Consider the following 25,837-nt stretch of genomic DNA (forward strand, 5'->3'; position numbering starts at 1 on the left):
GTTTACAGAGACCATATACCAGCATGTCATAGAATGTGACCTGTTTTTATTTATTCTGACCATTTTCCTTATCATTGTTTACACAGGTTAAGGTCATGAAGTTCCAGGATGAGCTGGAGTCTGGTAAAAGGCCCAAAAAGCCTGGCCAGAGTATCCAAGAGCAGGTGGAGCACTACAGGGACAAACTACTACAAAAGGTAACGCATACAGCTTTGACATTACTGTATAACACAAAGTACCATAATATGAATGCATATACAAAACTGTTGTAATTTATTATAATGACATTGATATCTAATTGTAGGAAAAAGAAAAGGAGAAACTTGAACGGGAGAAAGAGAAGGAAAAGACTGAGGCACGGATAAAAGAGTTAAAGAAGGAAAAAGAGAAAGATGACACACCAACCAGAAAAGAGAGGTGAGAACTATTTGACAGGTGCAGTTAGGAAAGATGTGGACGGAGTGTTTTTGTGTGGCTTTTATATCATTGTTTTGTTCCTGGTAATAGGAAACGGCGTCACAGTGGCTCCCCCAGCCCAACACGGAGTAGCAGCAGACGAGGCCGATCATCCTCACCCCGTTCAGAGCGATCAGAACGTTCTGATCGATCATACTCAAAAGACACATCTTCACGCTCCTCTCACAAAGATTCCCCTCGATCCAGCAACAAAAAGTCCTCTAAGAGGTCAGATCATCTTGTTTTATCATCACCATTATCATTATTAGATGGACCAGTTGGGTTGAATCATGAGTCTAACAGCTGTAATTCTTTCTTGTCCCACTAGGTCTCCCTCTTCACCACGCACACCCAAACGATCCAGGAGGTCACGCTCCCGGACACCCAAGAAATCAGCAAAGAAGTCCCGCTCCAAATCAAGGTCTCCACACCGGTCTCACAAAAAATCAAAGAAGAGCAAACACTGACACGTTTTTTCTATACCGGCCGTTTCTCCTGCCCTCCTTCTGCACCATGTTCTATAAAATGATAGACTGACTGATTTGGCAGCTGAAGAGCTCTAATCAAATGTTAATGTATAGACACTGAAGATTGAAGGGTGTTGCATGGGTTGCTGATAGGTGTATCTGATGGATGGGGCCATTGCTGTTTTATATTGTACAAAAAAAATAATGTGCTTGTGTGTCTGGATTCCCCACCACTTTCAGATGGAGTTCATCCACTTGGTAGACCACACCATACAGAGTGTGACGACAATAGTCTTATTCATGCTGTCAATTTCTGTTTTTGTAGTTCACATTAAAAAAAAAATCCTAATAAACATGTCATTTTTAATCAAGTATTTGTTGACAATCAGGTATTTGACATTTAAAACAAGGCCGGTGTGGTTGTACAATGTAGTTTAACTACTACCTGTAATTTAGATTATTACTAATTTACAGTCTTGCTTTCTTTAGCTGGTCCCTCAGTTCCTGCTGAGCAATAGAAGAGAGGTGCACCTCATCAGGCCCATCAGCAAAGCGCAGAGTCCGGATGTGTACATACCTGAGAAGGAATATTGTAATAGTGATTAACAATTAGATTAATTGTAAATTGCTCCCAATTTGTGTGGAAGGCGACTTACATGCGTGCAAGAGGGAAGTCCTGAGATACACCTGCAGCTCCAAACACCTGTATAGCGCAGTCCACCACCTTACAGGCCATCCTGGCTGCTGCCACCTTGATCATGGAAATCTAGAAAGATCACAGTAGAAACAGGAGTCAAAGACCAAGGACGGAATAAAGCGGGTTAAGCTCAGCCGTAGACTCTTACTTGTTTGCGAGCAGCCCGAACACCCACTGTATCCAATGTGTGAGCAGCATGTAGCGTCAACAGACGGGCCTGCTCGATCATGAGACGACACTCTGCTATCCAGTGAGCAACAGCCTCCTAGACAGCAGAAATCACACTTATCAGTCAAACTGTGTTTATACAGCAACCGAATAACAACAGTGTTGGCAGAGGAACCAAACAAATGACAGTACGTACACACACACGCTACTAGAACCCTGTAGAAAAGGAAGTGGCTTTGATTGTCTTTGGTGCGCGTTTACTCACATGTTGGTAGAGTTTCTTTCCAAACGTGTGTCTGGTAGCAGCTCGCTGGCAGAGCAGCTCCAGCGCCAGCTCCGCCAGGCCGACGGCCCTCATGCAGTGGTGCAGCCTTCCTGGGCCCAGACGACCCTGGGCGATCTCAAAGCCCCTGCCTTCTCCTGCAAACATGCAGTGGGACGGATAAGGAAGCGGAGATCACTTCATAGATGCTTCTATCAAAGAGGCAGCAGAGTCAAAACAGTTCCTTACCCAGAATTATGTTGGATGCGGGAACGAGCACATTTTCAAAGTGCACTTCAAAGTGGCCGCCGTGGATGGCATCTGAGCACACGAAGAGGAAACACAAGAAACAGGGGCGGATTGTTTGTGAAAACGAAATGAAACTGAGGATGAGTAATCCTACCATCCTGTCCAAACACAGTCAGCGGCCTGATGAGCTTCACGCCTGGTGTGTCCATAGGCACGAGGATCATGCTGTGTTGGCCGTGTCTAAGGAACGGGCAGAGTTTGAGCAAAGACAACATTCTCTGACAGTTCAGCTGGTTTTCTCATGGAGTCCTGTTGTTCTCCTGTTTTTCTAAACAAGCTTGGGTGTGTGCTTTGCCTCACTGCTGTGGCAACAAATGAAATAGAAAATGTATCACATATTGCGTTGGGTGTGCCTGCTTCAAAGCTTTTTCCAGTTACATGTCACTTGTGACTGATGAGCCTTAGATAACAATGGTGCCAATTATGGGTGAACCGCAAGGTTTAACTGTCAACACACTTCAACACAATTAAACCCATTACACTGTTATACAATGCACATTATAGCTGTAACTGAATACTGAGCAGTGCTATTAAAATGCAAATAGAGGCTGGGAAGTGGACCTTGTCCCCCAACAAACCCATTTCCATCATAATGGAAGCACAGAGGAAGTGCTACAGAGAAACAAGGCATGCAGACAAGCACCTAATTGTACAAAACATTTCATATAAAACCAGAAATCCCGCAATAACAGCACATGTGGCTTCAGCACCTTGTGCAGCTACAGTACATATGAAAACAATCTCTACTGACTTGTACTGACCTGTTGCCAACCTCCAGGGAACTGCTCCTGCACATCACAATGGCTACTTTGCACTGGGAAAAGCCAGCACCTGCAAGGAGGAGACATAAAAACAAGCCTGGGGTTCATTTATATTCCTGTTTCACTGCTTTCCGCTTGTGCGACTCACAACAGGACCAGGAACTCCAGCCCTGTCCTTAACCGAGTCCTGACCCGAGTCTGGTCCGGAAAGTCTGGGAAGCGGTGCAGACGCTGGTGGAGGCGGTGACAGATTGATGGGTGCAGCTGATATACTTCATAGCAACTGTTGGGACGCCATTGAGCAGATGTCCATGAAAACTACATGCAAGCCCTAAAAAACACCCACTAGAGGGCAACGCCATACAGACGACGTATGGATGAGGTCTTACAAGCCGAGCTACGCGAAGCACAAGTGAAACGAAGGTGTGAAACGTTTGATAACAGGAGATCTGACGAGCAAAAAAAAAAATGTAAAACAGTGTCTCATTTTGTCTAAACTGAAGCTTCCGACCGGGGAAATTCCACCCCGTCTCCCATATGGACCCGGATCCCCGCGGCTCAGCCAGGGTGACCAATGGTCTGGCTTCCTGTTTATATTTTTGTCCAAGTGTCAAAACTGTCCCCTGAGGACAGGACACATGGACACCAGACATCAGCCGCCTTTGAACATCCACAGGAAGAGAATCCCAGCAGGAGTGCACTATGAGAGGGATTTACGTGTTTGACCTGCTGCACTGACGAAGACGAACGCTGCCGACGGAGCGGCGTAGAGCTGCTGCCTGACCGATGACGGGCTTCAGGTTGAGGGAGCTTCATTTAGCCTAATTTCACATACTATACTACGGCTATTTTCATCACACATACTATGATATTTTGATTATCACATATTACACTCCTGTGTCTTGAAAAAATAGCCATATTATGGTCAAAAACATAAATATGATTTTTTTTCCATCATCACTGTTTGCAATGTAAGAAAACGGAGCGCTCGCTACCAATCTCCACCCAGACCCACGCAAATGAACGCCTGTTTGGCTCAGGGGCAGCTTGGCTCTTCCTGCACACCCTTACATAACTCCCATGGTGTATGATACAGGGCGAGCGCCGTGTCATTTGAGAGTCATGCCCATACACGTCTTATCACCACTGGAATGAATATACAGCTTTCCACGCCAATAATCCTGAGAATGCGACATTTAAACAAATTACATTGTTGAGCTTATTTTTCAAACCGGTTTAAAAAAAAAAAAACAAAAAAAAAAACTCCCCGCTTTTATTTATTTATGTTCCAGTGGCGTTTGGTTTGTGGATTTTTGGGGTTTATTTATTTAAATAGAAGGAAGAGGAAAAGAAAAACAAGTTGAACCTTTCTGGAGAAGCCAAAATAAGGAAACAGCATTCCTAAGAAAATATTCTAATGTCGTTTATACATTCATTTATGAGTAACTCCAGGATGTCCGCGTGTGACGCAGGAGTACACAAAACTTTATAACAAACCAATACACTGCAGCAAACCAAACTAACCACAATAAACGTGACACACGTGACCGACACCATCTACTGGGAATGTCACTTTATATGCCATTATCATATTTTGCACGAAGGCCAGCTACGGGGCACTCCCTGGATGACATCAACTGCAGCAGATTAAGTTCGGAAAAGCAGCCCGTCTTTCCTGCCGCGCTTCCACAGGATTGAGTGAAAAGACCGTCCGTGTTCCCCGCAGCACGACAACACAACAAAGAGCTGGAGAGCTACGTGGTGGAAAGAGTGTCAGCAGCGAGCGGGGTGGGACGCGGCTTAAAGATCATTCACTCCAGTGCAGCGGTTCAGACGGCTTCTCCCTCCACAGGACACAGCAACCACTCGCCGTTCACTCAGGATTATTAGCATCGACTTCACAAGTCTTATTAAGGGGACACACACAAGGTAAGAAAGTCTTCACAACTTTATCATTGCTCACTGATTTGGTATATTTCCAACAAGCCAAAGGGCTCAAGAATCTAAAGGATCTTGAGAGAAGTTGGTATTCTAAGTCAATGAAGCCCATGTTTTATTAACTTGTTTTTCTGATGTCAAAGATTTACGTCAGTGTTACACCTACAGTCAAAGTCCTGAATATTTTATGACATGATATTAGAACGAGAGATGAAATGATAAAAAATAAAGTGTGTTGCCTGAGATTAGTGTGTCTGCATTTGTCCCTCCGCTTTCAGTTTGCCTATTGAAAACCCTGTTATTTACATAACATTACATCTTATTTGAAGTTACAGCTTAGTTGTCAGGTGTTCAGGCAATTATTATTTAGCTACATTAAACAGAGCTGCTTCTTGAGTATGAAAGTGAACAGAAATGCCCTCCAAAACGGATGACCACCAGCAGCTACATGCCAAATCCGTACAATGTGTTCCTCTCTTCTACACACAATATCAACAAGGTTCACATTTTCAATTATCACTTTAATGTATGAATAATACCACTAACTAAAATGTGGGGATCGAGAATTCTACTAAACTACAAAAACAGTTTGCTTTACTATCCACACGTCAAACTGAAATAGCAGCTGTCAACAGTAAAGAAATACTTGACATATTTTAGCCCGTTTAAGTCACACACTCCTCCCTTTCAGCACACGATGACTCATTCCATCCCAAGATCCAACATCCACACGTGTTCATCCTCTATCAGGAGTTATATGGCCTGCTCTCCATATACACTCATTTGTTTAAAGCTGTATTCACTGTTATTGAAGCAGCACATACCACCTCATTTAAAAACAACGTTCTCTTACCAGACGTTGACAACACCTGTGAGTGAGTAACTCTCTCTCTCTCTAATAATCAGCAATGAAAAAAAACTGACTGAATTAGTAAGTTCACTGAGCAAATGGGAGCTGAAAGTGGGACAGCGGTTCCGGTGTGTAAAGTCTGTGGATCACTCGGTGCTCAACAGAATACAAAGTGATTGAACAAACAGATGATCTCTGTGTGTGTGTGTGTGTGTGTGTGTGTGTGTGTGTGTGTGTTGAAAAGCAGGGCCTCCGCTATTAGGGAAACCATGCAGGAACATTCCTTCATTGTAAAACACACTCACTCAAAATGGAGCGTTTGCCTCGTTTGCTCACAAAACAAGACCAGATCTTTATGCGTGGACGCATTTTACTGTCTTCTACTATTTAGAAATTGCACCTCTGTCCGTTTCTTTTCTGATTTTGCAGCAACCATAATGGAGGATTTCGATTATCCTGATGATGAGGACATGAATGACACTTACGACTCCTTTTACGACCACGGGGTCTGCGACAAAGAGGCGGTGCGCGCCTTCGCCGGCGTCTTCCTCCCCGTCATCTACGGGGTGGCTCTGGTGCTGGGGCTGGCGGGGAACGCCTTGGTGGTGGTGGTCTACACGTCGCGGGTGCGCGTGCGGACGCTGACGGACGTGTGCATCCTCAACCTGGCCATTTCAGACCTGCTGCTCCTCCTCACGCTGCCCTTCTGGGCGGCCGACGCCGTGCACGGCTGGAGGCTGGGCCCGGCGGCCTGCAAGGTCACCTCCTTCCTCTACAGCACCAACTTCAGCTGCGGCATGCTGATGCTGGCGTGCATCAGCGTGGACCGCTACAGGGCCGTGACGCAGAACCCGGCGGGCCGGACCGGGACGGGCTCCAGGGTCCGCAGGCAGTGGCTCCTGGTGTGTCTGGTCCTGTGGGGAGTGGCCAGCTTCCTCGGCCTCCCGGACCTCATCTTCTCCACGGTCAAACACTCCCATCACAGGATGGCGTGCACGGCCAGCTACCCCGTCAGCATGGCCCGGCCGGCGAAGGCGGCGCTGGAGCTTCTAGAGGTCACGCTCAGGTTCCTGCTGCCGTTCGCGGTCATGGTGGTGTGCTACAGCCTCGTGGGGCGGGCGCTGAGCCAGGCGGCCGGCGTGCAGAGAGCCCGGAAGTGGCGCGCCCTGCGGGTGCTGCTGGCGGTGGTGGCCGTGTTCCTGCTCACGCAGCTGCCCTACAACGTGGTCAAGCTGTGCCGGGCCATGGACGTCATCTACATGCTCGTGACCGACTGCGAGCTCAGCAAGGGGCTGGACCGCGCGCTCCAGGTGACCGAGAGCCTGGCGCTGGCCCACGCCTGCGTCAACCCGCTCCTCTATGCCTTCATGGGCTCCTCCTTCAGGGGAAACGTGCTCAAAGCCGCCAAGCACCTTGGACAGCGACTGGGGAGACACCCCACGCACGGGGCCGAGCAGCCGGCGGTGGAGATCGCCCTCAACAGCCCCACACAAACCCACTCGCAGTCTGGTTCTGAAGACCAAGACACCAGCACCTTCACTATTTAAGACTTTAGCATGGCTACAGTATCTATTCCCTTTAGCTTCTATACAAATAATCTGTAAATACATGTTTACTATTATATACATTAAGATACGCCTTCCGTTAAACATATACAGAATTTATATGCGCTAAGCAAAGAATTTGTATAAATTATGTATTTTATTAAATAAAAAGGACTCAAATGTTCAGAGACACGCATCCGCCCACATCTGTTCCGATCTGATGTTGAAACACAGGATGCTCTGGGCGCTACACAACAAAACAAATCCAACCTCACGTCTGCGCTGCCTTCCATAAAATCATCTGCATCTTATTTCGCACCATCCCATGGTTTGGGTTTACGACGGGGGACGGTCCTGTCGTACAGCGGCCGACCCGTCCTGTCAGAAAACATTTGGCCGACAAAGAAAGAGCAGCGAGCAGCAGGAGGGTCCCCGTCGATCCGTCAAGCCGGGGGGACAGCGCAGCAGCATAATTCTTGGAGGAGCTTAAGACCGAGTGGCGTTTTTATTCCAATCATCTTTATTATATGATCTTGGCCAAATTGTTTGCAGTTGATGTCTTAACAGTTTAGTGGCGTGCAAATGCGCTTTACAGACAAAAACGCTGGCTTTAAAGCTTGCTCCATAGCACTAGTCTACACAAGCACTTATTGAACGTGGGCTTTGCGCTGGAACGGCTCCAGTCCAAGAAGCGTGTTTACACGGCTGCAGCTACGACAGGGAGGCAACAGCTCAATCTGGCTCCACGGCCCCACCAGATCCACCGCAGACGAGGGCCTTCACACACAAACTGATTTCATTGTTTACCACTTTTTCCATCTTCTTTTAGCACTGGATAAAAGCATTGGCTAAAGGAATGTAATCTGAAGTACCTGTCAGGGATCCTGTTTCCACTTTAATGACTTACAGCTTCAGCAAGCGGGACCTGGACAATGTACAAAATACAAAAAACAAGCTACAGGTACATTTAGCTGGCAATACCAGTCTCTTATCTGCCTTGTACTAAAATTCATGGGTTTGACCTACACACAACGCTGTACCTGTACAGGGTTGAGCGGTGTGAATGTGCATACAAATGTACAAAAGTGCCTGTGGGTTAAAAGATAAACCACTGCAGGTCTGGGAATAATTTGAGTACATTTCCGTGCCCACAGGACAAGCCTGCATAAATTAAACACCACAAAGCTGCACGGGTAAAATGTGCCTTCCCTTCCTTATAGATCAGAACAAAGGCTGCATCAGTTGGTTGTGTCTGTAGAAGCTGTTTTTTTCCCAGTGGGTTCTTGCATGACAAGCTGCAGTCACTCAAAGAAAAATACAACATGCTGAGCAATTATTACAATAGGAAATAAAAGTTGTTTTCTCTGTGGGAAGCCCTACTGTACCAATGCAACAACACACACACACACACACACACACACACACACACACACACACACACACACACACACACACATCCTCCATTAGGGGAGACATGGCGAAAGCTGCCAAGCGCCTTGGCCAGATCACTGGGAAACCCCACACATTTTATACTCGGAAACAAGACACAAGAGAGAAACATCAGCTAATTTGAATTAATGCCGTCTACTTTTTCCACTTGGAGACGTTGGACTGCAGAAACACAAAAACAAGGAGTTTCTACTTTGGAATAATATGTTCGTGGTAAAAGCAGCCATGGTTGGACCGTAAGTATGACACAGCAGCTTCAAACCCAAAGGAGAGACGCACGCAGGCGGCCGAAATTCTCACAACTCCACAAGAATGTTTTCCACTTGGACGTTTTACTTCAGACACCGACTCCAGCCAAAGATAACAGTCCGTACAAAGGCTCAGTGAATGACAATTCCACGCAGATTTGAAAGCAACAGACCAGACTTCTCCTTTAAACTCAGAGCTTAAATCGCAGAGAAAACAGCTGTAATGGCTTTAAATTCACAGTTATTCTAAGAGTAAATAATAAAAGATCTAATGACTACGATAAGCAATGCGATAACTGGTAAATAAGCTCTAAATGCTTCAGGCTGAACTTTACGATGTTAGTGGCTTAATTAGCATTAACATTCCTCATGTTGAACTAGTTGATTGGATGATAGGGTTCAAAGTGGGTTCCAGAACCCGTGGGTGGTCACAACAGGACAAGCTACACAACACTGACTGAGTCACAGATGAGTCTATATATCTAAATAATAAACACAATTTGTGTGTGTGAGTGTGTGTGTGTGTTGGGGGGGGGTGCATTACCATTTGTTTATCTTACATCAATCTGACCTTTTACTGGTTCGAACTGTTGGCGACCCAACGGTGCTCTGCGACATATTTTCCATAATGAAGCAGATCCAAGTGTTTTCATGATCGTTAAAACGCTGTGTTACATAATGATTATTGTATGACTCATCTGCACTTTTTTCCCGTCCATATGTTCAGAGTTTGGGGTTTGGGAAGGCATTTATTTTGTGCTTTGTACAGCTTGAGTACATTCAAACTTATGTCTTGCAGCAACTGGGTCTTGAGCAGCTGGTAGACAAACCTTTCTGATCACAGACTTAAGGGCCTTATGAAATACCTCAATGCTAATTAAACTTGCCTTAGGTAAAACAACTTGCTCGCCTAACATTTTGAGCCTTGAACCAGAACTAGAAAGCTCTTTTGGTTGTTTTTGAAAGCGTGTGATTTTGTATATGCCGGTAAATGATAAATAAAAATGCACATACCGCTGCTCCACCACTTCTTGCCGTTTATGATGAAGTTGTCTCCCTCCTTCTGAAGAGTGCACTTTATGTTGGTCGCATCACTGGAGGCTACATCAGGCTCTGGGGAACAGACCACAGGTCATTCAATCATTAATTTTTCCAGTCCCATGCACTTGCTTCACATTCTGGTTTTTCTAGAATTCCCAATTCCAGCTTTACCCACCGTCAGAGTGGTTAAACATAACACAACGGAGCAGTCACAGTTTTACTAGTAAAAAAACAGACAAACCCTAAAACTTCATTAGCAGAGGGTGGAAGTTTCGATTCCTAACCGCTCATCATAATAAATCAAGCAAAGTGTTGACAAAAAGCATCCCAGAAACACTACTTATCACCATCTGTGTTTACAAAAGCCCCAGAGACATTCACACCCAGTGTAATCACGTCTGGCAACAGTGTGCTGCTGTTTCCAGCGGTAACCAAACTGGAGAAAAACAGAGGAATTACTGGAATTACTCCAACTAATGTTCAGTGTTGCCATTTTGAACTTTCAATTACTACAAAGTGGCCAACGCATTATGAAGACTGGATTTAGCAGCACATCAAGGCTCTACATGTCAAGCTTCCCCTCCATGAATGAGCTCAGCTCATGGTCGGTCCTGTCCAGCTCTCTAATCAAATCGTTACTGACTCTAGTAAGAATGGAACAGTCCTGAAGAAATTTATCAGTAAATAATGTGTAAAGACACGGGTGTCATTATACCTGTCATACAGAAGCAGGAGCGGATTTCTCCTTTGAGCAGTGGCTCCAGCCATTTTTTCTTCTGTTCCTCACTGCCAAACATGTGCAGCACCTCCATATTTCCCGTGTCTGTTAGGAAACGCCATAATAGACACATTCTCCTAGTAAATTATGTGAAAAATACCATCCTCTCCAGAGGAACGTCAAATCATCCCGTTTTAAATCATGTGGGTAGACTAAAAACATGCTCGTTGTCAAAAGCAGCACTGAATACGTGCAGAGAAGGTTTGAGAGGATGACATGGGTACAGGTACAGCCTTGCCTTAAATAAATCAATGCTTTACCGGGAGCCTGGCAGTTAAAGACATCAGGGGCAAAGATGCAGCGCCCAGTTTCCTCTGCAATATAGGCATAGTCCAGCTGACTGAGTCCAGAGACCGCAGGCAGGAATAGGTTCCACAGTCCGGCCTCCCTGGCTTTCACCTGGTCACACAGATGTGATCACACTGAGCAAATTCTTCTGCTAAAGCAAACATTAATATTGAGCAGGCAGACATGCAGCTGGAATGCATCACCACAGACAGAAATGTCCGTCAGGGCTACGTGAGAAAATATAGATAACATACCTTTAGATCCTCTATTATTTGGGGAGGGTGCCATCTTTGTGGAGACTGAGCATGTTTGGAGTAGTACTCCTCAACTTCCTAAAGCAAATTACAAAAGTATTTCTTTAACAAATAAAAGCAACAAAAGGTTTTTGATGAATAAAGATGAGTATGATGCAGAGGAAATAGTAATGACTATCAAGTCAATGGACTCATTGTTTTCTGACTTGAATTAATTGGCCCTTACTCCATGAAAGAACTACTTTCAAACCCTTTAATGACTACTGGGCAAACAAATCTCTCCTTTGTTTTGGCAGATTTTGGCACTGACCTCCTGAACAGGAAGCACATATTGTCTCATAAAGTCTTTGACCTCTTGCAGAACAGCCTGACCTTTAGCTGTTTGGAGGAACAGCCCATGTTCTATTGGACCTGTGAACGAACTGGCAAAGACCACATCTCTGACATCCCAGGGAATGTCAGAAACAGAGGCTTAATTCGGATAACAGTGCATTGATCCAAATAATGATTATAAAAAGGAAACCGACCTTTGCACAAGCTGCAACGCAATCTTAGCCAATGGCTCCACACACTGGCCAAAATGAGCAGCTTGAGGAGCACTGGCGTTACCCAGAAGGTGCCGAGCGTAGATTCCCTGGTGAACAGAAGCGGCCTTTAGTCAGAGAGCAATACCAGCGTGAATAAGCTGGGCTTCATACACCGGCGTAAACAGACCTGGGCAATTCCTGCCATTTTAAAGACAGCCAGGGCCACGTAGAACTTCAGCTCTGGCAGTTCAGCTGGGATCCCTCGGCACCTGCAGTAGATGGACATCAGATCACCCACAGCTGGGACACCTGCTCAGTAAAGGACAATAATAGAGGAACATCAATCAATACATCTATTCATGAGCTGAAACCAATGGCCATTTTTAATGATGTAAGCATCTGTTGACGTAACCTTCTATGCCTTTCAAGCTGCCCATTGAGCTGATGATGCTGAGGCCTCTGGGCCAATAGTGAGGCATGAGGAAGTAGGCCAGGTCTGCCAGGGGCTGCCCAGTGGTCGACAGCTCCCAGTCCAACACTGCTATCACACGTGCCTAGGGACATGAGTGCAGTAGCGTCGATCAAACGAACCAAAGTGACAAGTAGCAGTGTCAGAGAAATTGTACCTCTGTCGGATGGAATATCAAGTTGTCCAGTCGGAAATCTCCATGAACCAGCGTGACTTCATTATCACTGCCTGGCAAGTTCTCCATCAACCAATTAGAGAGTTCATTCATCGCTGGAATGTCTCTGTGGGCTGCTGCCAGGTACTGCTTTGTCCAGGTGGAAACCTTCAAAAGACAGAGAATAAAAGACTCCAGGCCATGCATATAGTGTATATATACAAATAGAAGATATGCATACACTGTGTGTTATTGCACCTGTCTCCTGCAGTAACCTGCTCCTTTCCCATAGTCTTCAAGTTTGAGAGAAGCCAAATCCAGTGAGTGTAGCTTTGCCAGTGCTTCCACAGCAGCCACATACAGAGCGGTCCTCTCTGTTGGACTCACGCCAGGAAGACGAAGATCCCTAAAAATGCGTCCCTAAACAACAGGGAGGACATAATAACAGTGTTTTCAAACGTGTAACTTCTCATCACAAAGTAGCTCTTACATAAAGCGAGGACAGAGGTCAGTGCGCGAGTGGGGTGTGTCAGAAAGCCAGCACAAGTCCAGAAAAACAGGGCAAAGTTTAGAGAAAACAGCTTGAGGTATAAATGATCAAAGGATTTATGACTGGTGCTACAGTTTACTTTTACATGCTCCATCAAGTAGAACTCTGTTCCAATCACTTCTACATCAGTGCTGTGCAGGAGAGGCTGAGGCACAGGGAAACCCGCAGAGAACAGGGCCTTCTGCACGCGGTACTCCCTCCCCACCTGCATCAAAAACAGCCACAAAACACATTACAGAGACAGTTAAATCATTTATGATACATTTACACAAAAATCCTTATTTACTTAATCCTAATTTTTCTAGCAATATGTGTTTTATGTTCTAACTCCAACATCCTGGATCTAAACAGAAAAGATCTGAAACATTTATTTGTACTAATAAAGAATGATTTCTTCCATTGATCATTTATTGACTAATTTAGTTTATAATTTAGTCATTCATTAACTTGAGATAAATCGACAAAAATGAGCTGGCGCTTCTCCCTCTACTGGACAAAAACACGCACTGCCACACCAACACTGGCTCAACACTTTTAATTATGGTGCAGACGTCGTTGCGGAGCACGCTCACCTGGTGGGCTCCAGGCAGCAGCTCGCCCGGGGGCTTCTTCCTGAGGACATAGCTCCTGGACGGCGTCTGAATCAGGAAGGTTGGGTTTGACTGACCAGAACTGAAAAGCCCAGAAAGAGCCGTTCACCAGCAAGATGCAAATTAAATGACACGCACAATGTTTGCGTCACGCTGATTTCTTGCTTAACTTTATGAAAAAGTATGAAAACACGTGGAACAAAGCACCTCTGTCTTACCTGTACTGTCTAACAGTAAAAGTGTCGTCATTTGACACCAGCGACTTGGCAGACAAATATCTATGAAGCCTACTTGTATTGAATTTGTGTTGCTGTCGCACAGGAGTTGTCTCTTCCATGTCTCACTCAGGATTAATCATTTCTAGGTGCGTTATTTCGCACACTGTGCTGCTAAGGACCCGGAACCTTTACGGTGGGACACGCGGACGTCACGTGGTCAAATGTTTTGTAAAACTCTTTATTTAAATTTTATAGGTCAAAATCCTACGGACACAGACGCTTGTATTCTAAACAAATTTGATTATTCAGCTCATGACATCTAGAAATATTTTAGTTAATGAACTTATGAAGTAGGACACAATTGACTAGTTTGTCACATTTTCCGCACGGGCGTTTTTCTAGGAACACATATAACAGCTGATTTAGGTTTTGAAGACGTGTACTTTATGCGCTGGAAAGGGATCTATACAATCAGACAGCCCTTAAATTCATAACCGTATAGTTCATTCGCGTTGTTTAGTGGTTTTCGTTTTTTTTTGTAATGGCGACCGTGGAAGAACTGAAGCTAAGGATTAGAGAGTTGGAAAATGAATTAATAAAGTGTAAGCAGAAGCAATGTGCCGTGGAGGATGCGCTGCAGAGACCGAAGATTGACATAATGAGCGCCGAGGTAGTGGACTCTAACCCATACAGGTATTTATTTTATTTATATTTTTGTCTGCTTTGTTTACGGCACTCAGAGACTACGCCTGATGAGTCACCCACCCATACGGTGGTTTTTACAGACCACAAGCTAATGTCAGCTGTGTCTTCATTACAGCCGTCTAATGGCTCTGAAGAGAATGGGCATCGTGGATGATTATGAGGTGTGATGACTATAAAAAGGATCAACCAGAAAGTTGTATGTGACATTCATACGTCTGCGTTGATTCGGATGAATATTCTTTAAATGTGTTTACAGAAAATCCGTACGTTCACAGTGGCTGTGGTCGGCGTTGGGGGAGTGGGGAGTGTGACAGCTGAAATGTTGACAAGATGTGGCATTGGTAAGGTAATAAAAACTTCATTATTTCAGCATATCTCTATTTATTTGTTTAGCATATTTGTATGTATCCTGAGCCTTTATTTTTCCCATCTCCCCTCTCCTGCTGTTGTAGTTGCTCCTCTTTGACTATGATAAAGTAGAACTGGCCAATATGAACAGATTGTTCTTCCAGCCTCACCAGGCAGGCCTCAGCAAAGTGGAAGCAGCAGAACACACACTCAGGTACACAGTTGTTAACTATTGTTCCCGCAAATCACACAATCACATTTTTTGTCTCTTTACATGCTGCTCATTTTTGCAAACAGAAACATTAACCCTGATGTGTCATTCGAGACTCACAACTACAACATCACCACAATGGAAAACTTTACACACTTCATGGATCGGATCAGGTGGGATTATTGTTTTCTTTCCCCTCGTTTCTTCATCCACACACACACACACACACACACACACACACACACACACACAGTTGCACATCGATTCAAATCAAACTCATCTTCTCATCTTCTCTCGCCAGTCACGGAGGGCTGGAAGAAGGGAAGCCAGTAGATTTGGTCCTGAGCTGTGTAGACAACTTTGAAGCCAGGATGGCCATCAATACAGTAAGTACCGCAAAGACAAAACAGAATCAAAGGTAAACGGTGTAGATACTCATCTTGTAGTGTATTTCAGGCCTGTAATGAACTTGGTCAGATCTGGGTGGAGTCTGGTGTCAGTGAGAACGCTGTATCAGGACACATCCAGCTGATCAATCCTGGAGAGACGGCCTGCTTTGCTGTATGTAGCTTTCATTTACCTTTTACCTATGAAAGTTTTCATTGTCAAACTATACATCTTTACCATGTGACAAAAGCTACAAACATCATATTCATATATTTTTGTTAGTGTGCTCCTCCCCTGGTGGTAGCAGCTAACATCGATGAGAAGACCCTAAAAAGGGAGGGGGTGTGTGCTGCCAGTTTACCGACAACAATGGGCGTGGTTGCAGGCATTTTGGTACAAAATGTCCTCAAGTAAGTGTCACGTTCTAAAGCTTAATTGTGCCAGGTTACATTGAATATTAATTATATGTCCTGCTATCCAGATACCTGCTGAAGTTTGGTACTGTAAGTTATTACCTTGGCTACAACGCCATGCAGGACTTCTTCCCCACCATGGCCATGAAAGCCAACCCTCAGTGCAATGACCGCTACTGCAGGAAACAGCAAGAGGAGTACAAAGTATGTATGCTCTACCACCTCAAGGCCCAGTTCAGTTGCTGCCACAGTTGTGAATACGAACAGTGAACCTGTGATGTTCTTTGTCACCGGTTTCAGAAAAAAGTAGCAGAGCAGCCCAAGGTAGAAGTTGTAAAGGTGGAGGAGGAAGTGGTACATGAGGACAACGAGTGGGGTGAGGATGACTTCTTCAACTACCAGCAACAGATCTGATTAGTGCACTATTTTATATTGCAATAAATGTGTACTTGCACCACTTGGACTGTGCAGGTATTGAACTAGTATCAGAGGTGACTGAAGCAGAGTTACAAGCTGCGACAGGGACTGTGCCTGACCTGCCAGAAGGCATCACTGTGGCGTACACCATTCCAGCTGAGGTCAGTGTTGTTTAGCATAACGCAGTTTAAAAGACATTTACTGGTAGTGTTTTTACCATGTTCTCCTCTTCATTTAAGTATCTTGAATGAGGCTAATTAAAAATTAAAAGCATCATGTATACATGTGTTTTTTTGTTAGGAGTGAGGGGCCTTTTGAATTAAGTTGTTTTCCTTTGTTCAAACCAGGTTAAAGAAAGTGGAGAAACCGTGGAGGAGACTGAACAAAGCCTTGAGGACCTGATGGCGCAGATGAGAAAGTTGTAGGCAGCAACCTGAAGACACATTTATGCTACTTTTAGTTTAAAATGTACTTGCTTTTCACAAGTTTAATCCTCTGCTTTCTTTTAAAGTAATGACAAAAGCCAAATCTAATGAAAACATGGACAACCAAGAATTAATTCCTTCTAACACAAAGGAAATGCATGAGAATTAGAGTCAATGGCATTTCTTTGACAAGTGCTCCAAGAAAGCAGTGAAATGAAATGACTAGTCATGTGTTACATGTCTGTATTAATGAATGATGCTCCCTGCCCTTCATTTACTGTATGTGCGCTGTCATTCACTCAGAACAATGCTTATGCTGTCTCAATAAAATATTTATTAGAGGCAAGACAGCCTTCTGATATATTTGATGTGATTACTGTAGTCATGTACATATTTTACAAAGTTACATTATATTAATACAAATATGAAAGCATGATGCATATATTTAGATGTTTAGGCACATTGCCCCGTTTTATCAGACAATCTTATTGGACCTTGATAGAAGACATGGCACCATCATATTGGCCGCAGGTACCTTAAAACTTGCTTGCAAATTAGAATCTCTATTTAACTTTGTATGAAGAAACCTTCAGAGCTATTATCTCCTCAGAAGTGTTTTGGGTTCTACATTTACCCTTTTGAAAATGCATACTTCATACTAATGCTGATTAAAAATTCACAAAACAAGAAAGGTTGGCAATGCTCCAGCTACTCATTAATAATCAGAACATAATCAGAACCTTGAAAACAAAAGTGTCTGAGGTCCTATCAATAATCTCTAAACAGTTTAGTGACTGCAGACAGCAGGCAGGAGAAGACCTGCTGGAATCTATTGTTACCTAATTATAAATTGTGGCCACCGTATACTGGACCACATGAAATGTTATAATACTAATGTTCAGGTTAGAACATTCTCCGTAACACTGATGATTGTAAATGAGTATAAAATCTTTAAACCTACATTAAAATTAGTGTAAACCTGAGTTCCAGGCCCATACATGGCCTGATTCAAACGGTTGAAAGTTTCATACAAAATATTAAATAAACCTGTACACAGGTTTCACAGACTTACATGGTAGGTTTTATATTCCACATACCAAAGTATATTTTACCAAGTCCTACAATCTTTCTCCAGATTATGACTACATTGTTCCCCTCTTTAGGAAACCATGGTTTCTGATAACCATGCTCCAATCTAGTCTGGGCTCCTAAACAGCCTTAACCTTAGTAATAATGGCAGCAAGTAGCTGAATACAGTCACCTCAGAGTATTTGGGAGTACAGCAGGTGTCCTCAGACTAAATGTGTCCCCGCTGGAGGAGTGGCGGGATGGAGCGTGTCCACACACCAACGATGGCTCTGCCTCTTTAATCTCCATTGCACGCTTGTAAAGCTCTGCTGCCTTCTCGAAGTCACCTTCTTCATAGCTATTATGAATCATAAAACAAGACAGAGACCGAAAAATGTACGATGTAAAAACAAAGACTTCTGATAAACCAAATGTTCCATGCAACATCTATTGTACCTTAGCACAGCCAGGTTTTTCAGGGTCTCCCCAACACGTGGATGCGAGCGCCCTAAACTGTCCTCATACACTTTCAGTGCTCGTTCATATAGAGGCAGGGCATCACTGTGCTTTTTCTAGAAAGGTAATTCACAGTTAGCTTTGCTTGATAACATCATAATATTAATAACCTTGGAAAGTATAAGTTATATAACAGACATATGCAAGAGTCTCACCAGTTGGCAATATATCACTGCCAGATTGACCAGGGCTGTGGCCACACTTGGGTGCTTAGGTCCAAAACTTTTTTCCCTGATTTCCAGAGACAGCTCATAGAGTGGCACAGCTTTGTCAAGCTTCCCCTGCACATAATACACACCTTCCGTTCACAACCTGAACCCAAAACAAAGGACATGCCATTTCAGCTGCAACAAGCTGTTGTTTCTCACCCTGCGTTTGTAGAGCATGGCCAGGTGTTTGAGTGTGTAGGCCAGCGAGGGGTGGTCTGGGGACAGGGCCTTCTTGCGGATATCCAGAGCCCTTTCATACATGTCCTCCGCTGTCTCGTATTCCCTCCTCTCTGTGTGCAATGCAGCCAGGTTGTTGAGGGACTGAGCACAGTCTGGATGATCGGGGCCGAGAACACGCTGACGCATCTCAAGAGAGCGGGTCAGAAACACCTTAGCTGCACTGGTAAGAGCAATGAAACACATATCGTAAGTTAGAAACTACATTACACTTTATGAAAGCAACAATGTATTAGTCTGAAGCTGAACATTTAATGAACACAAAGCAGACAGCTGTTGCGTGTCTTACTCCAGGTTGTTTTGGAGGTAGTACAGAACACCTAATTCATTAAGTGTCTTGGCACAGTCAGCTGAGTCTTTCCCCAGAGTCAGCTCCTCCAGCTGTAGGGCCCTGCGTCTCAACAAAGTGAAACCATACTGAAAGCAGTAAAGAAAAGGCACGTTAAGTATGACTGATTAAGTGAGCACGGCCGGGCATATGGGCACATGTAAAACATGCTCACCATATGGCCTTTCTGGCGAGCAGTCTTCTGACGTATCTTCACAGACCTCTTCCTGAGTTTCTCAGCTTGTTCATATCTGATTGTAAAGGTGCCAAGTGTGAACTATTAAACACATGTTTAGGTTGAACTGTGCATATTGCTGTGTCACTTCATTACAATTTATAGCTTTAGGTGACTTTTGATAGACTGACTTTAGAATATTGGATCATGCTGAATGCCTTTTTATTAACATATTCCTAATCAGCCAGTATCGGCTGATTAACTATGATGCATCAGTCGTGTGATCATCAAAAGGCTCCCATTTACTTGTTCTGTTTCTGATACAGAATGGCGAGTGACTCCAGCTCTCGTGCCACACTGGCGTGCTCCGCACCGTAGGCGTTCTCACTTATTTCCAAGGCCTGCTTGTACAGCTGCTCTGCATTGCCATACTTTTTCCACTGAACATAAACTCCAGCCAGCTGGTGCAGGGAGCGAGCTACACTGGGATGGTCCGGGTCCAAGGCTGTCTCCCTGATCTCAAGAGACCTTTGTAAAGGGGCTACAGCCTAAAGCAACAGAAATGTATAAAAGGTAAAACACAGAATAAATGAGTTAGCTAAGAATTCTGCCACGTTATACTCCACCTGACTTGGAAGGCCCAGGTCTTTGAGGAAACGCCCCAAGGTCTCATACAGGTTTGCCAGCTTGGTCATGCTGTCTTCACTCTCACAGCTCTTTTCATAGTGTTTTAGGGAGTCGAAGTACTCGGCAGCCATTGAGCTTTTGTCTTTGCCCACATATTGCCAATAAGCCAGCAGTTCTGAGAAATGTCCCCTGGAACAAGAGAACAACTCAGATCTGTTCATAGCTCAACAATATGGGTACTTTTGTGATATCAGCTTACATGTGAGAGTGTTTTTTACCTCTTGTAAAGGTTTTGGGAGACAAAAAGGTTCAAGAGGCTGCACTGAAGTTTAGTCCTATCCTCCTGCTGCTGGAGCAGCCAAGGCAGCTCATCTGCAACCCGCCATGTTACATAGTCTTGGCTGTACATAAACAGACACAGTGAAAAGGTGGTACTCACAAAAGAATGTGCGTTTTTTGTTGCATGGGGAGGGAAAAGTGACTCTGGAGCACCTGAGTTGCTGGTTAAAATAATGGATGAGTTTTTCTCTGTAAGTAGCAGAGCTGCGTCCACCAGACAGAAACTCCAGCCTCACAGCTTCCCAAGCCTGAAAGGCAAAAACTTGTCTATTACTATATACTGTAGGTATATATATATATATATATATATATATATATATATATATATATATATATATATATATATATATATATATATATATATATAATTATAATGTTCTACTAGAAAAGGCATAATTACCTGCAAGTGCTGAAACCTGATAAGTCCACAACGAAGGGTTACAATGCAGAGTCTGTTTAGACGGTACAGCATAGAAGACAGCATGGGCAACTCTAGCTCTGGGAATAGATCCAGTGCCTCTGATTCACTCACGCCATTATGGCTGGCGCATACAAGGCACAGTATCTAGACATGAGAACACAAGCATGATTCCAGCAGAAAAAACTTGCTATTCTAATCTAAACCAACAGACACTATAGTTAATTTGACTAAACCTATTTTACCTCTCTCATTATGTGTTGCTCTCTGTCTGTGTTGAGGGAGTTTAGTATCATTTTCAGAGCCAGGCGGTAGAGTGACATGATGTCCTGACACTGCAGACACTGCTCCATGTTCTTCTCCAGTGACCAACATGATCTACTGCAAGGCATCGCCAAAACAAAAAGATTGAGAACACATGCAGACATAAAAGCCTTTCACTAACAGAATGTTTTTAAAAAATTAAAAAAGAAGGCTTTATTTATGTGCCCTGTAGCATGTTGCATAAAAGTGCAATAAAAAACATTTGCTCAACACTTCAACAAAAAAAGACCTGCATTGAATGTTGTTTTTTTAGCTCAGTCTGTCACATACAAGGGTAAACAGAAGATGTGCCAACCTGGTGATCATCCTCACTAGAAGTGTGACATACAGTGCATTGCAGGTTGATGCAGAGCGACAAAGCCTTTCGAGCTTCTTCTCCTGGAAAAAAACATTCAAACATTCAACTGTGGCACAAAAATATTATGAATTTCAAATGATAATTAAAACTTTTTAAAACTTCTGCATATTTTTTTAAACTGTCAATGACAATATAACCAACCTGATCTTTATTAAGTTTAAAATCCATATTCCGGCATTCTGCAATAACAACACTCCTGACTTCTCTGGGACTTAATGGGTCCAAGTGGAGTGTTGGCCACAGCCTGAAAGATGTGGTTCCTTTATTACTGACAAGAAAACAATATACATATGAATATGAATAAACTAACAGAACTCAAATGAAGGGTCCTACCTCCAAGCCTGAGGACATGTCTCAACATTAACAGACACCACCACTCTAACATTGACAGGAAGGGGGTCAATCAGCCACTTCATGTGTCGCTCTGCTTGCTGTGAAAGAAATAGAAATTACAGAACATTCTCGGGAAAACTGATCTGAATAAGGAATGTAGGTTGTCAGTGTTTGGTGAGTTATTGCCTGTATTTGGTCAATCGAGTCGATGATGATAATGATGTTTCCTTGATGGCATGCCGAAAGCCTTTCAAGCCAGCGGGGAAACTCCTCCAATATCTTACTTGGTTCCATAGACAAGCCAGAAATGGACCAAAAGTGCTGCAGCAGCTGCAGTTTGTATAGGAGGACAACACATTGTTATTAAATAAGACATTTGTGTATAAGAAATAGTAGAATTACTGTAGGCCTGCAAGTGTAAGAGGTTACTTTGACTGTGAGACGTTTGATGATGAGAACTGGCTCAGAGCTTGTGGAAAGTGGTTGACCAACAAAATGATATAGGAACAAGGTGTTGGGAGATTGCTTCTGCTGCAGCTCAATCCTGAATTCAAATAAGTAAATTTGTAAGAAGAAAAAAATATGGATACGGTTATATCATTCACAGTAATAAATTGGACAACCAGTAGATTGAATCCATCATAATCCACCAGTAAGACCATTTATTGTACTAAACTTAAGCAGTCAGTTCTCACCATTTGGAGAGCAATAGAGACTTTCCTGAACCTGGACCACCAGACACCAGTAGAGGTGGAGTGGGCGGAGGAGCAGCTATCATGTCATTCAAACGATCTATGTACTGAGAACGACACATACAACAGAATCATAGAGAAATGATTTAAACTGACACATACATTTGAGGATACTGAAAAAAGGTTAAGGCCTCCTCTACCTTCTGGAAGCCTAAATGAGAAGTGGTGCTGTCACACGCCTGCTGGTAGGATTCAATCTGTTCTTGCTCATCATGCAGGTCCCAAAGCACATCCCCAGAGTCTTCTTCACGCCCCTCCTCTATTGCTGAGTCCTTAGAGTCAACATCTGATCCTTCAAGACCCAGCAACTCCTGCAAGAAGAGATGTAAATGTCCATAAGGAAACCAGAAGGGTACATACAGTATGTTACTTTTGCTTAATGAAAAAGTAAAAATGATTTCTGTACCTGCTTGATGATTCTCTCTAGCTGAGCATAAATTAAGTCAGCTCCATCCTCTGCAGAACCACTGTGATCCACCACCTGAATATATAGCAATTAGTAAAACACTTCCAAACATTAAACATTAAACTACCTTGCACATTTAATAAATGGTGCACATACCTTGATTTTAGCTGTCTTATCTGCAGCATTGACTCTTTCTAGCAGATGTCTAGTGGGTCCAGACAAATGTTGATCTTCTTCGGTCCTGAGGTAAAGCACCAGTGGATGGCTATCTGAATTCTTCACAAACGCCTCCTGACAATCCTCCACTACAGAACTAGACACAGTTATTTGGCACAAGTATCAACAGTAGAATTCTTAAAGACGTTCTATTACAGATAACCTAGTGATTATTGGCATAGCAGATACTCTACCTAGTGACAGAAGTTTTGAGAAGTAGCACACACACAGAGCTTCTTTCAATCTCTTGCTTACGCTCAACAGCACATGAGGCAGCACTGTCCTCAGGAAAGTAGACATTAAGGTAGAAATGGCCCAGCCCCTCACACATTTTCCGTAACAGAGGAGAGTGTTTCTGTAGGAAAAAAACCCATACCATAATACAAATACAACAGATAAACAGATATAATTATACAAGTTCACACTATTACAGTACATTCCATTTATAGTGTCAGTATAACCAACCTTAAAAAAAATATCGAGCTCAGCTTTAGTCTCCTGGTTAAAGATCAGGTAGCAACGCACTGTGTTACTCCATAGGGCCTGAGGCACATGAGGGGAGACCTGAAGCAGACTGGCCACTGCAGCATCCCAGTCATCTGAAAAACACATGAACATAAGAAGACAATTATTTCTAAAAATATATATATATAGTCTTATCTTCGTTGCATTGTAGCCACTGTGCACATCGTAATGCACCCCTTTATTATATATACATACTCAAAGTTTACCTACCTCTGCTCACATTTGCAAACGGCCCCTCTACATCAATCAAACTGTGGGCAAACTCTGGCCCTCTGAAGGTCTGTTGCAACTGCATCATGCTACCCATAGAGGGCTCGCTTCCCAGCACACCACCAGTCCAGTACTCACACTGTGTCCCTGCAGCTACACAGATGCAAATGGTATACTGAATAGACAGATGAGTAAAGCCAAGTCAAAAATGTGGATTTCTGGGCCTTACCAGTAACAACGGTTTGATTGTCATCTGAGTCAGAATCATTTAGGTCATATACTTGTATACCCTGAGCTTGTAACTGTTGCAGTTTGGCCTCCAGGTCCCTTTTGGCCCGCAGGAGATCCTGAATCTCCTTTTCTTTTGTCTCTCGGAAAATCTGGTCATTTATTCAGTGTGTTAGGGTTGCAGTCATGCCTAACAATGACTGAGAATTTACTGTGCTTTACCTTAAACTGTCGCTTTACTTTGTCTCTGTCATGTTCGAAAGTGGCAGCCCTCTCCATGGCTTGATACTTTGCTTCAAGGGCATTTTCTTTTTCTCTAAGAATTTTCTGGTAAGTCTTCTGCAGAGCCTGTGACATGCAGTAATGTAAAATGTTAAAACTAATGAGCTTGTATCTTCATAAGCTAAGTACTCAGTGCCTACCTGAAGCTCAGCCCTTAGCCTCTTGTTCTCCTCATCCAGCTTGGCTTCTTTCTTTTGCATGGAGGAGATCTCATTATTCTTGCTGACCCGGAATATTTCATACTCTTTACGAAGTCGATCATACTCTGCAGCATATTCTAAATCCACAGAACCCGTGGATTTGAAACTGGCACTAATCACACGAGGTCCTCTGCGAAAGGAACTGCGCAGAAGCCTGGCCTTAGGCTTCACCTCCACAGGGATCTCACAGGCTTCCCCTCCTTCACCTCCATATCCATCCTCAATAACCTCTCCTGGGGTGACTAAAGAAGAGGCAGTGCCCATGGTGATGGCACTGTGGCAAAGTATTCAGCCTTTTCAGATGCCCATGGTTTGTTGTAAATGATTCCAGTAGCAGCAAGAGCAACAAATTGTCCTGCAGAACTAGTTTGTAATGTTATGGGTCTGTGTGTAATTGTGAACTAAAGTCTTACTCCAATTAACACGATTTTTACAGAGTTTTAGAGAAACATAAGTCATTTTGGACTTAGACTGAAAATCTAACAAAAACTTGTTTTCACCAGTGATGGAAGAGTTGCCAGGCATGGATGTCTGGAAGATGTGAATGAGGTTCTTACTCCTCAAAACAAACCTGAAAGTAGAAGAAAAGCTATGATAACAAACTGACACACGAGTAAACAAATGCCAGTAAGTATATTCTTGTTCTTCAAAGATGGAAAATATGTGGGAAAGGTTGTGACAGTATTTTTCTGCATATTTGAGTTTGTCAGTGATGTATCACATTACACTGGTCAAGTAAAACGTTTTCTAGTCAAAGCCAAAAGCTTCACAAAACCAAATACATCAAACCCGTCATTTCACACAACTAACAAGATGTTTGCGTTTAACCGCTGTGTGGCTGAATAGTTCTATTTGACCACGAACATCTGGTCTAGAAATAGATTAGAAGCTGCGACTTTGATCAGCTAGCATCTCAGACCAACCTTAGCTAACATAACGGTACATCACTTGCTTTAGCGAGCTCGGCGCGACATTTACCAACTGGACAACTTTCACAATCATTTCAGTACACATCTGTAATTTCTATAGATTGTTAACGAACACGGCAAACGTTCCTGACACTACGTGAGTCTCCGTTAAACGGGAATCTACTCACGGCTCAGTCCCGTTAACAGCTTCTTGCTCGCTGCCTTGGTAACAACTCGGCACTACGGAAGCTCGG

At 43.6% G+C, this 25,837-nt stretch overlaps 4 protein-coding genes across 13 annotated transcripts in view; 3 read left to right on the forward strand and 1 right to left on the reverse strand.

Moving 5' to 3' along the window:
* u2surp (U2 snRNP-associated SURP domain containing) overlaps nucleotides 1-1,297 on the forward strand; it is an 8,413-nt gene extending 7,116 nt beyond the window's left edge. For all 4 annotated transcript variants that reach the window (XM_029148064.3, XM_029148065.3, XM_029148066.3 and 1 more), the window contains 4 exons: nucleotides 87-197; nucleotides 305-417; nucleotides 508-684; nucleotides 785-1,297. In XM_029148064.3, coding sequence (XP_029003897.1) covers nucleotides 87-197; nucleotides 305-417; nucleotides 508-684; nucleotides 785-923 — 540 coding nt within the window. In that variant the 3' untranslated portion in view covers nucleotides 924-1,297. The remainder of the gene's footprint in view (nucleotides 1-86; nucleotides 198-304; nucleotides 418-507; nucleotides 685-784) is intronic.
* On the reverse strand, nucleotides 30-25,829 carry nphp3 (nephronophthisis 3). Of its 7 annotated transcripts, XM_029148062.3 has the most exons (48): nucleotides 25,772-25,829; nucleotides 25,176-25,246; nucleotides 24,616-24,949; nucleotides 24,416-24,541; nucleotides 24,195-24,345; nucleotides 23,966-24,118; nucleotides 23,696-23,829; nucleotides 23,425-23,585; nucleotides 23,171-23,327; nucleotides 23,015-23,089; nucleotides 22,749-22,919; nucleotides 22,552-22,655; nucleotides 22,286-22,400; nucleotides 22,043-22,186; nucleotides 21,857-21,954; nucleotides 21,665-21,767; nucleotides 21,461-21,543; nucleotides 21,087-21,222; nucleotides 20,824-20,988; nucleotides 20,577-20,671; nucleotides 20,363-20,485; nucleotides 20,084-20,273; nucleotides 19,764-20,005; nucleotides 19,458-19,533; nucleotides 19,244-19,371; nucleotides 18,877-19,117; nucleotides 18,664-18,789; nucleotides 18,449-18,564; nucleotides 18,186-18,350; nucleotides 13,783-13,882; nucleotides 13,290-13,415; nucleotides 12,919-13,080; nucleotides 12,664-12,828; nucleotides 12,450-12,591; nucleotides 12,225-12,346; nucleotides 12,038-12,144; nucleotides 11,821-11,950; nucleotides 11,511-11,588; nucleotides 11,229-11,367; nucleotides 10,906-11,013; nucleotides 10,164-10,262; nucleotides 3,121-3,190; nucleotides 2,454-2,539; nucleotides 2,300-2,371; nucleotides 2,054-2,208; nucleotides 1,769-1,885; nucleotides 1,580-1,689; nucleotides 30-1,500 (listed from the first exon to the last, which is right to left on the reverse strand). In XM_029148062.3, the coding sequence occupies exons 3-48, from the start codon at nucleotides 24,937-24,939 to the stop codon at nucleotides 1,392-1,394; spliced, it is 6,099 nt and encodes a 2,032-aa protein (XP_029003895.2). In that variant the 5' UTR covers nucleotides 24,940-24,949; nucleotides 25,176-25,246; nucleotides 25,772-25,829; the 3' UTR covers nucleotides 30-1,391. The 7 variants fall into 7 exon arrangements, with proteins under 7 accessions (XP_029003895.2, XP_040926269.1, XP_029003903.1 ...); XM_041070335.2 differs by lacking the exons at nucleotides 25,176-25,246; nucleotides 25,772-25,829 and having other exon boundaries at nucleotides 11,821-11,932; nucleotides 24,616-25,104; XM_055507818.1 differs by lacking the exons at nucleotides 30-1,500; nucleotides 1,580-1,689; nucleotides 1,769-1,885; ... (1 more) ...; nucleotides 25,176-25,246; nucleotides 25,772-25,829 and having other exon boundaries at nucleotides 2,068-2,208; nucleotides 24,616-25,104.
* Nucleotides 3,214-7,642, forward strand: ackr4b (atypical chemokine receptor 4b). Its single transcript, XM_029148082.3, has 2 exons — nucleotides 3,214-5,049; nucleotides 6,338-7,642. Exon 2 carries the CDS (start codon nucleotides 6,346-6,348, stop codon nucleotides 7,453-7,455), a length of 1,110 nt encoding a protein of 369 aa, XP_029003915.1. The 5' UTR covers nucleotides 3,214-5,049; nucleotides 6,338-6,345; the 3' UTR covers nucleotides 7,456-7,642.
* On the forward strand, nucleotides 14,405-17,287 carry uba5 (ubiquitin-like modifier activating enzyme 5). The gene is made up of 12 exons (XM_029148081.3): nucleotides 14,405-14,711; nucleotides 14,839-14,884; nucleotides 14,980-15,069; nucleotides 15,176-15,285; nucleotides 15,369-15,455; nucleotides 15,584-15,668; nucleotides 15,739-15,843; nucleotides 15,952-16,079; nucleotides 16,151-16,286; nucleotides 16,383-16,458; nucleotides 16,554-16,660; nucleotides 16,847-17,287. Exons 1-12 carry the CDS (start codon nucleotides 14,560-14,562, stop codon nucleotides 16,922-16,924), a joined length of 1,200 nt encoding a protein of 399 aa, XP_029003914.1. The 5' UTR covers nucleotides 14,405-14,559; the 3' UTR covers nucleotides 16,925-17,287.
* Nucleotides 25,830-25,837: the final 8 nt, after the last annotated feature.

This window comes from Betta splendens, chromosome 4, assembly GCF_900634795.4.
Source record: "Betta splendens chromosome 4, fBetSpl5.4, whole genome shotgun sequence".
In the NCBI taxonomy this organism is placed as follows: domain Eukaryota; kingdom Metazoa; phylum Chordata; class Actinopteri; order Anabantiformes; family Osphronemidae; genus Betta; species Betta splendens.

Excerpts from the sequence above, each read along its gene's own strand:
- uba5 (XM_029148081.3), top strand. The coding sequence starts at position 14,560 with ATGGCGACCGTGGAAGAACTGAAGCTAAGGATTAGAGAGTTGGAAAAT. Across the intron at positions 15,669-15,738 it reads CCAGGATGGCCATCAATACA|GCCTGTAATGAACTTGGTCA; the intron begins GTAAGTACCGCA and ends AGTGTATTTCAG. Across the intron at positions 15,844-15,951 it reads GAGAGACGGCCTGCTTTGCT|TGTGCTCCTCCCCTGGTGGT; the intron begins GTATGTAGCTTT and ends TATTTTTGTTAG.
- nphp3 (XM_029148062.3), bottom strand. The coding sequence starts at position 24,939 with ATGGGCACTGCCTCTTCTTTAGTCACCCCAGGAGAGGTTATTGAGGAT. Across the intron at positions 2,540-3,120 it reads TCCCTGGAGGTTGGCAACAG|ACACGGCCAACACAGCATGA; the intron begins GTCAGTACAAGT and ends CCCGTTCCTTAG. Across the intron at positions 2,209-2,299 it reads CGCATCCAACATAATTCTGG|GAGAAGGCAGGGGCTTTGAG; the intron begins GTAAGGAACTGT and ends GCATGTTTGCAG.
- ackr4b (XM_029148082.3), top strand. The coding sequence starts at position 6,346 with ATGGAGGATTTCGATTATCCTGATGATGAGGACATGAATGACACTTAC.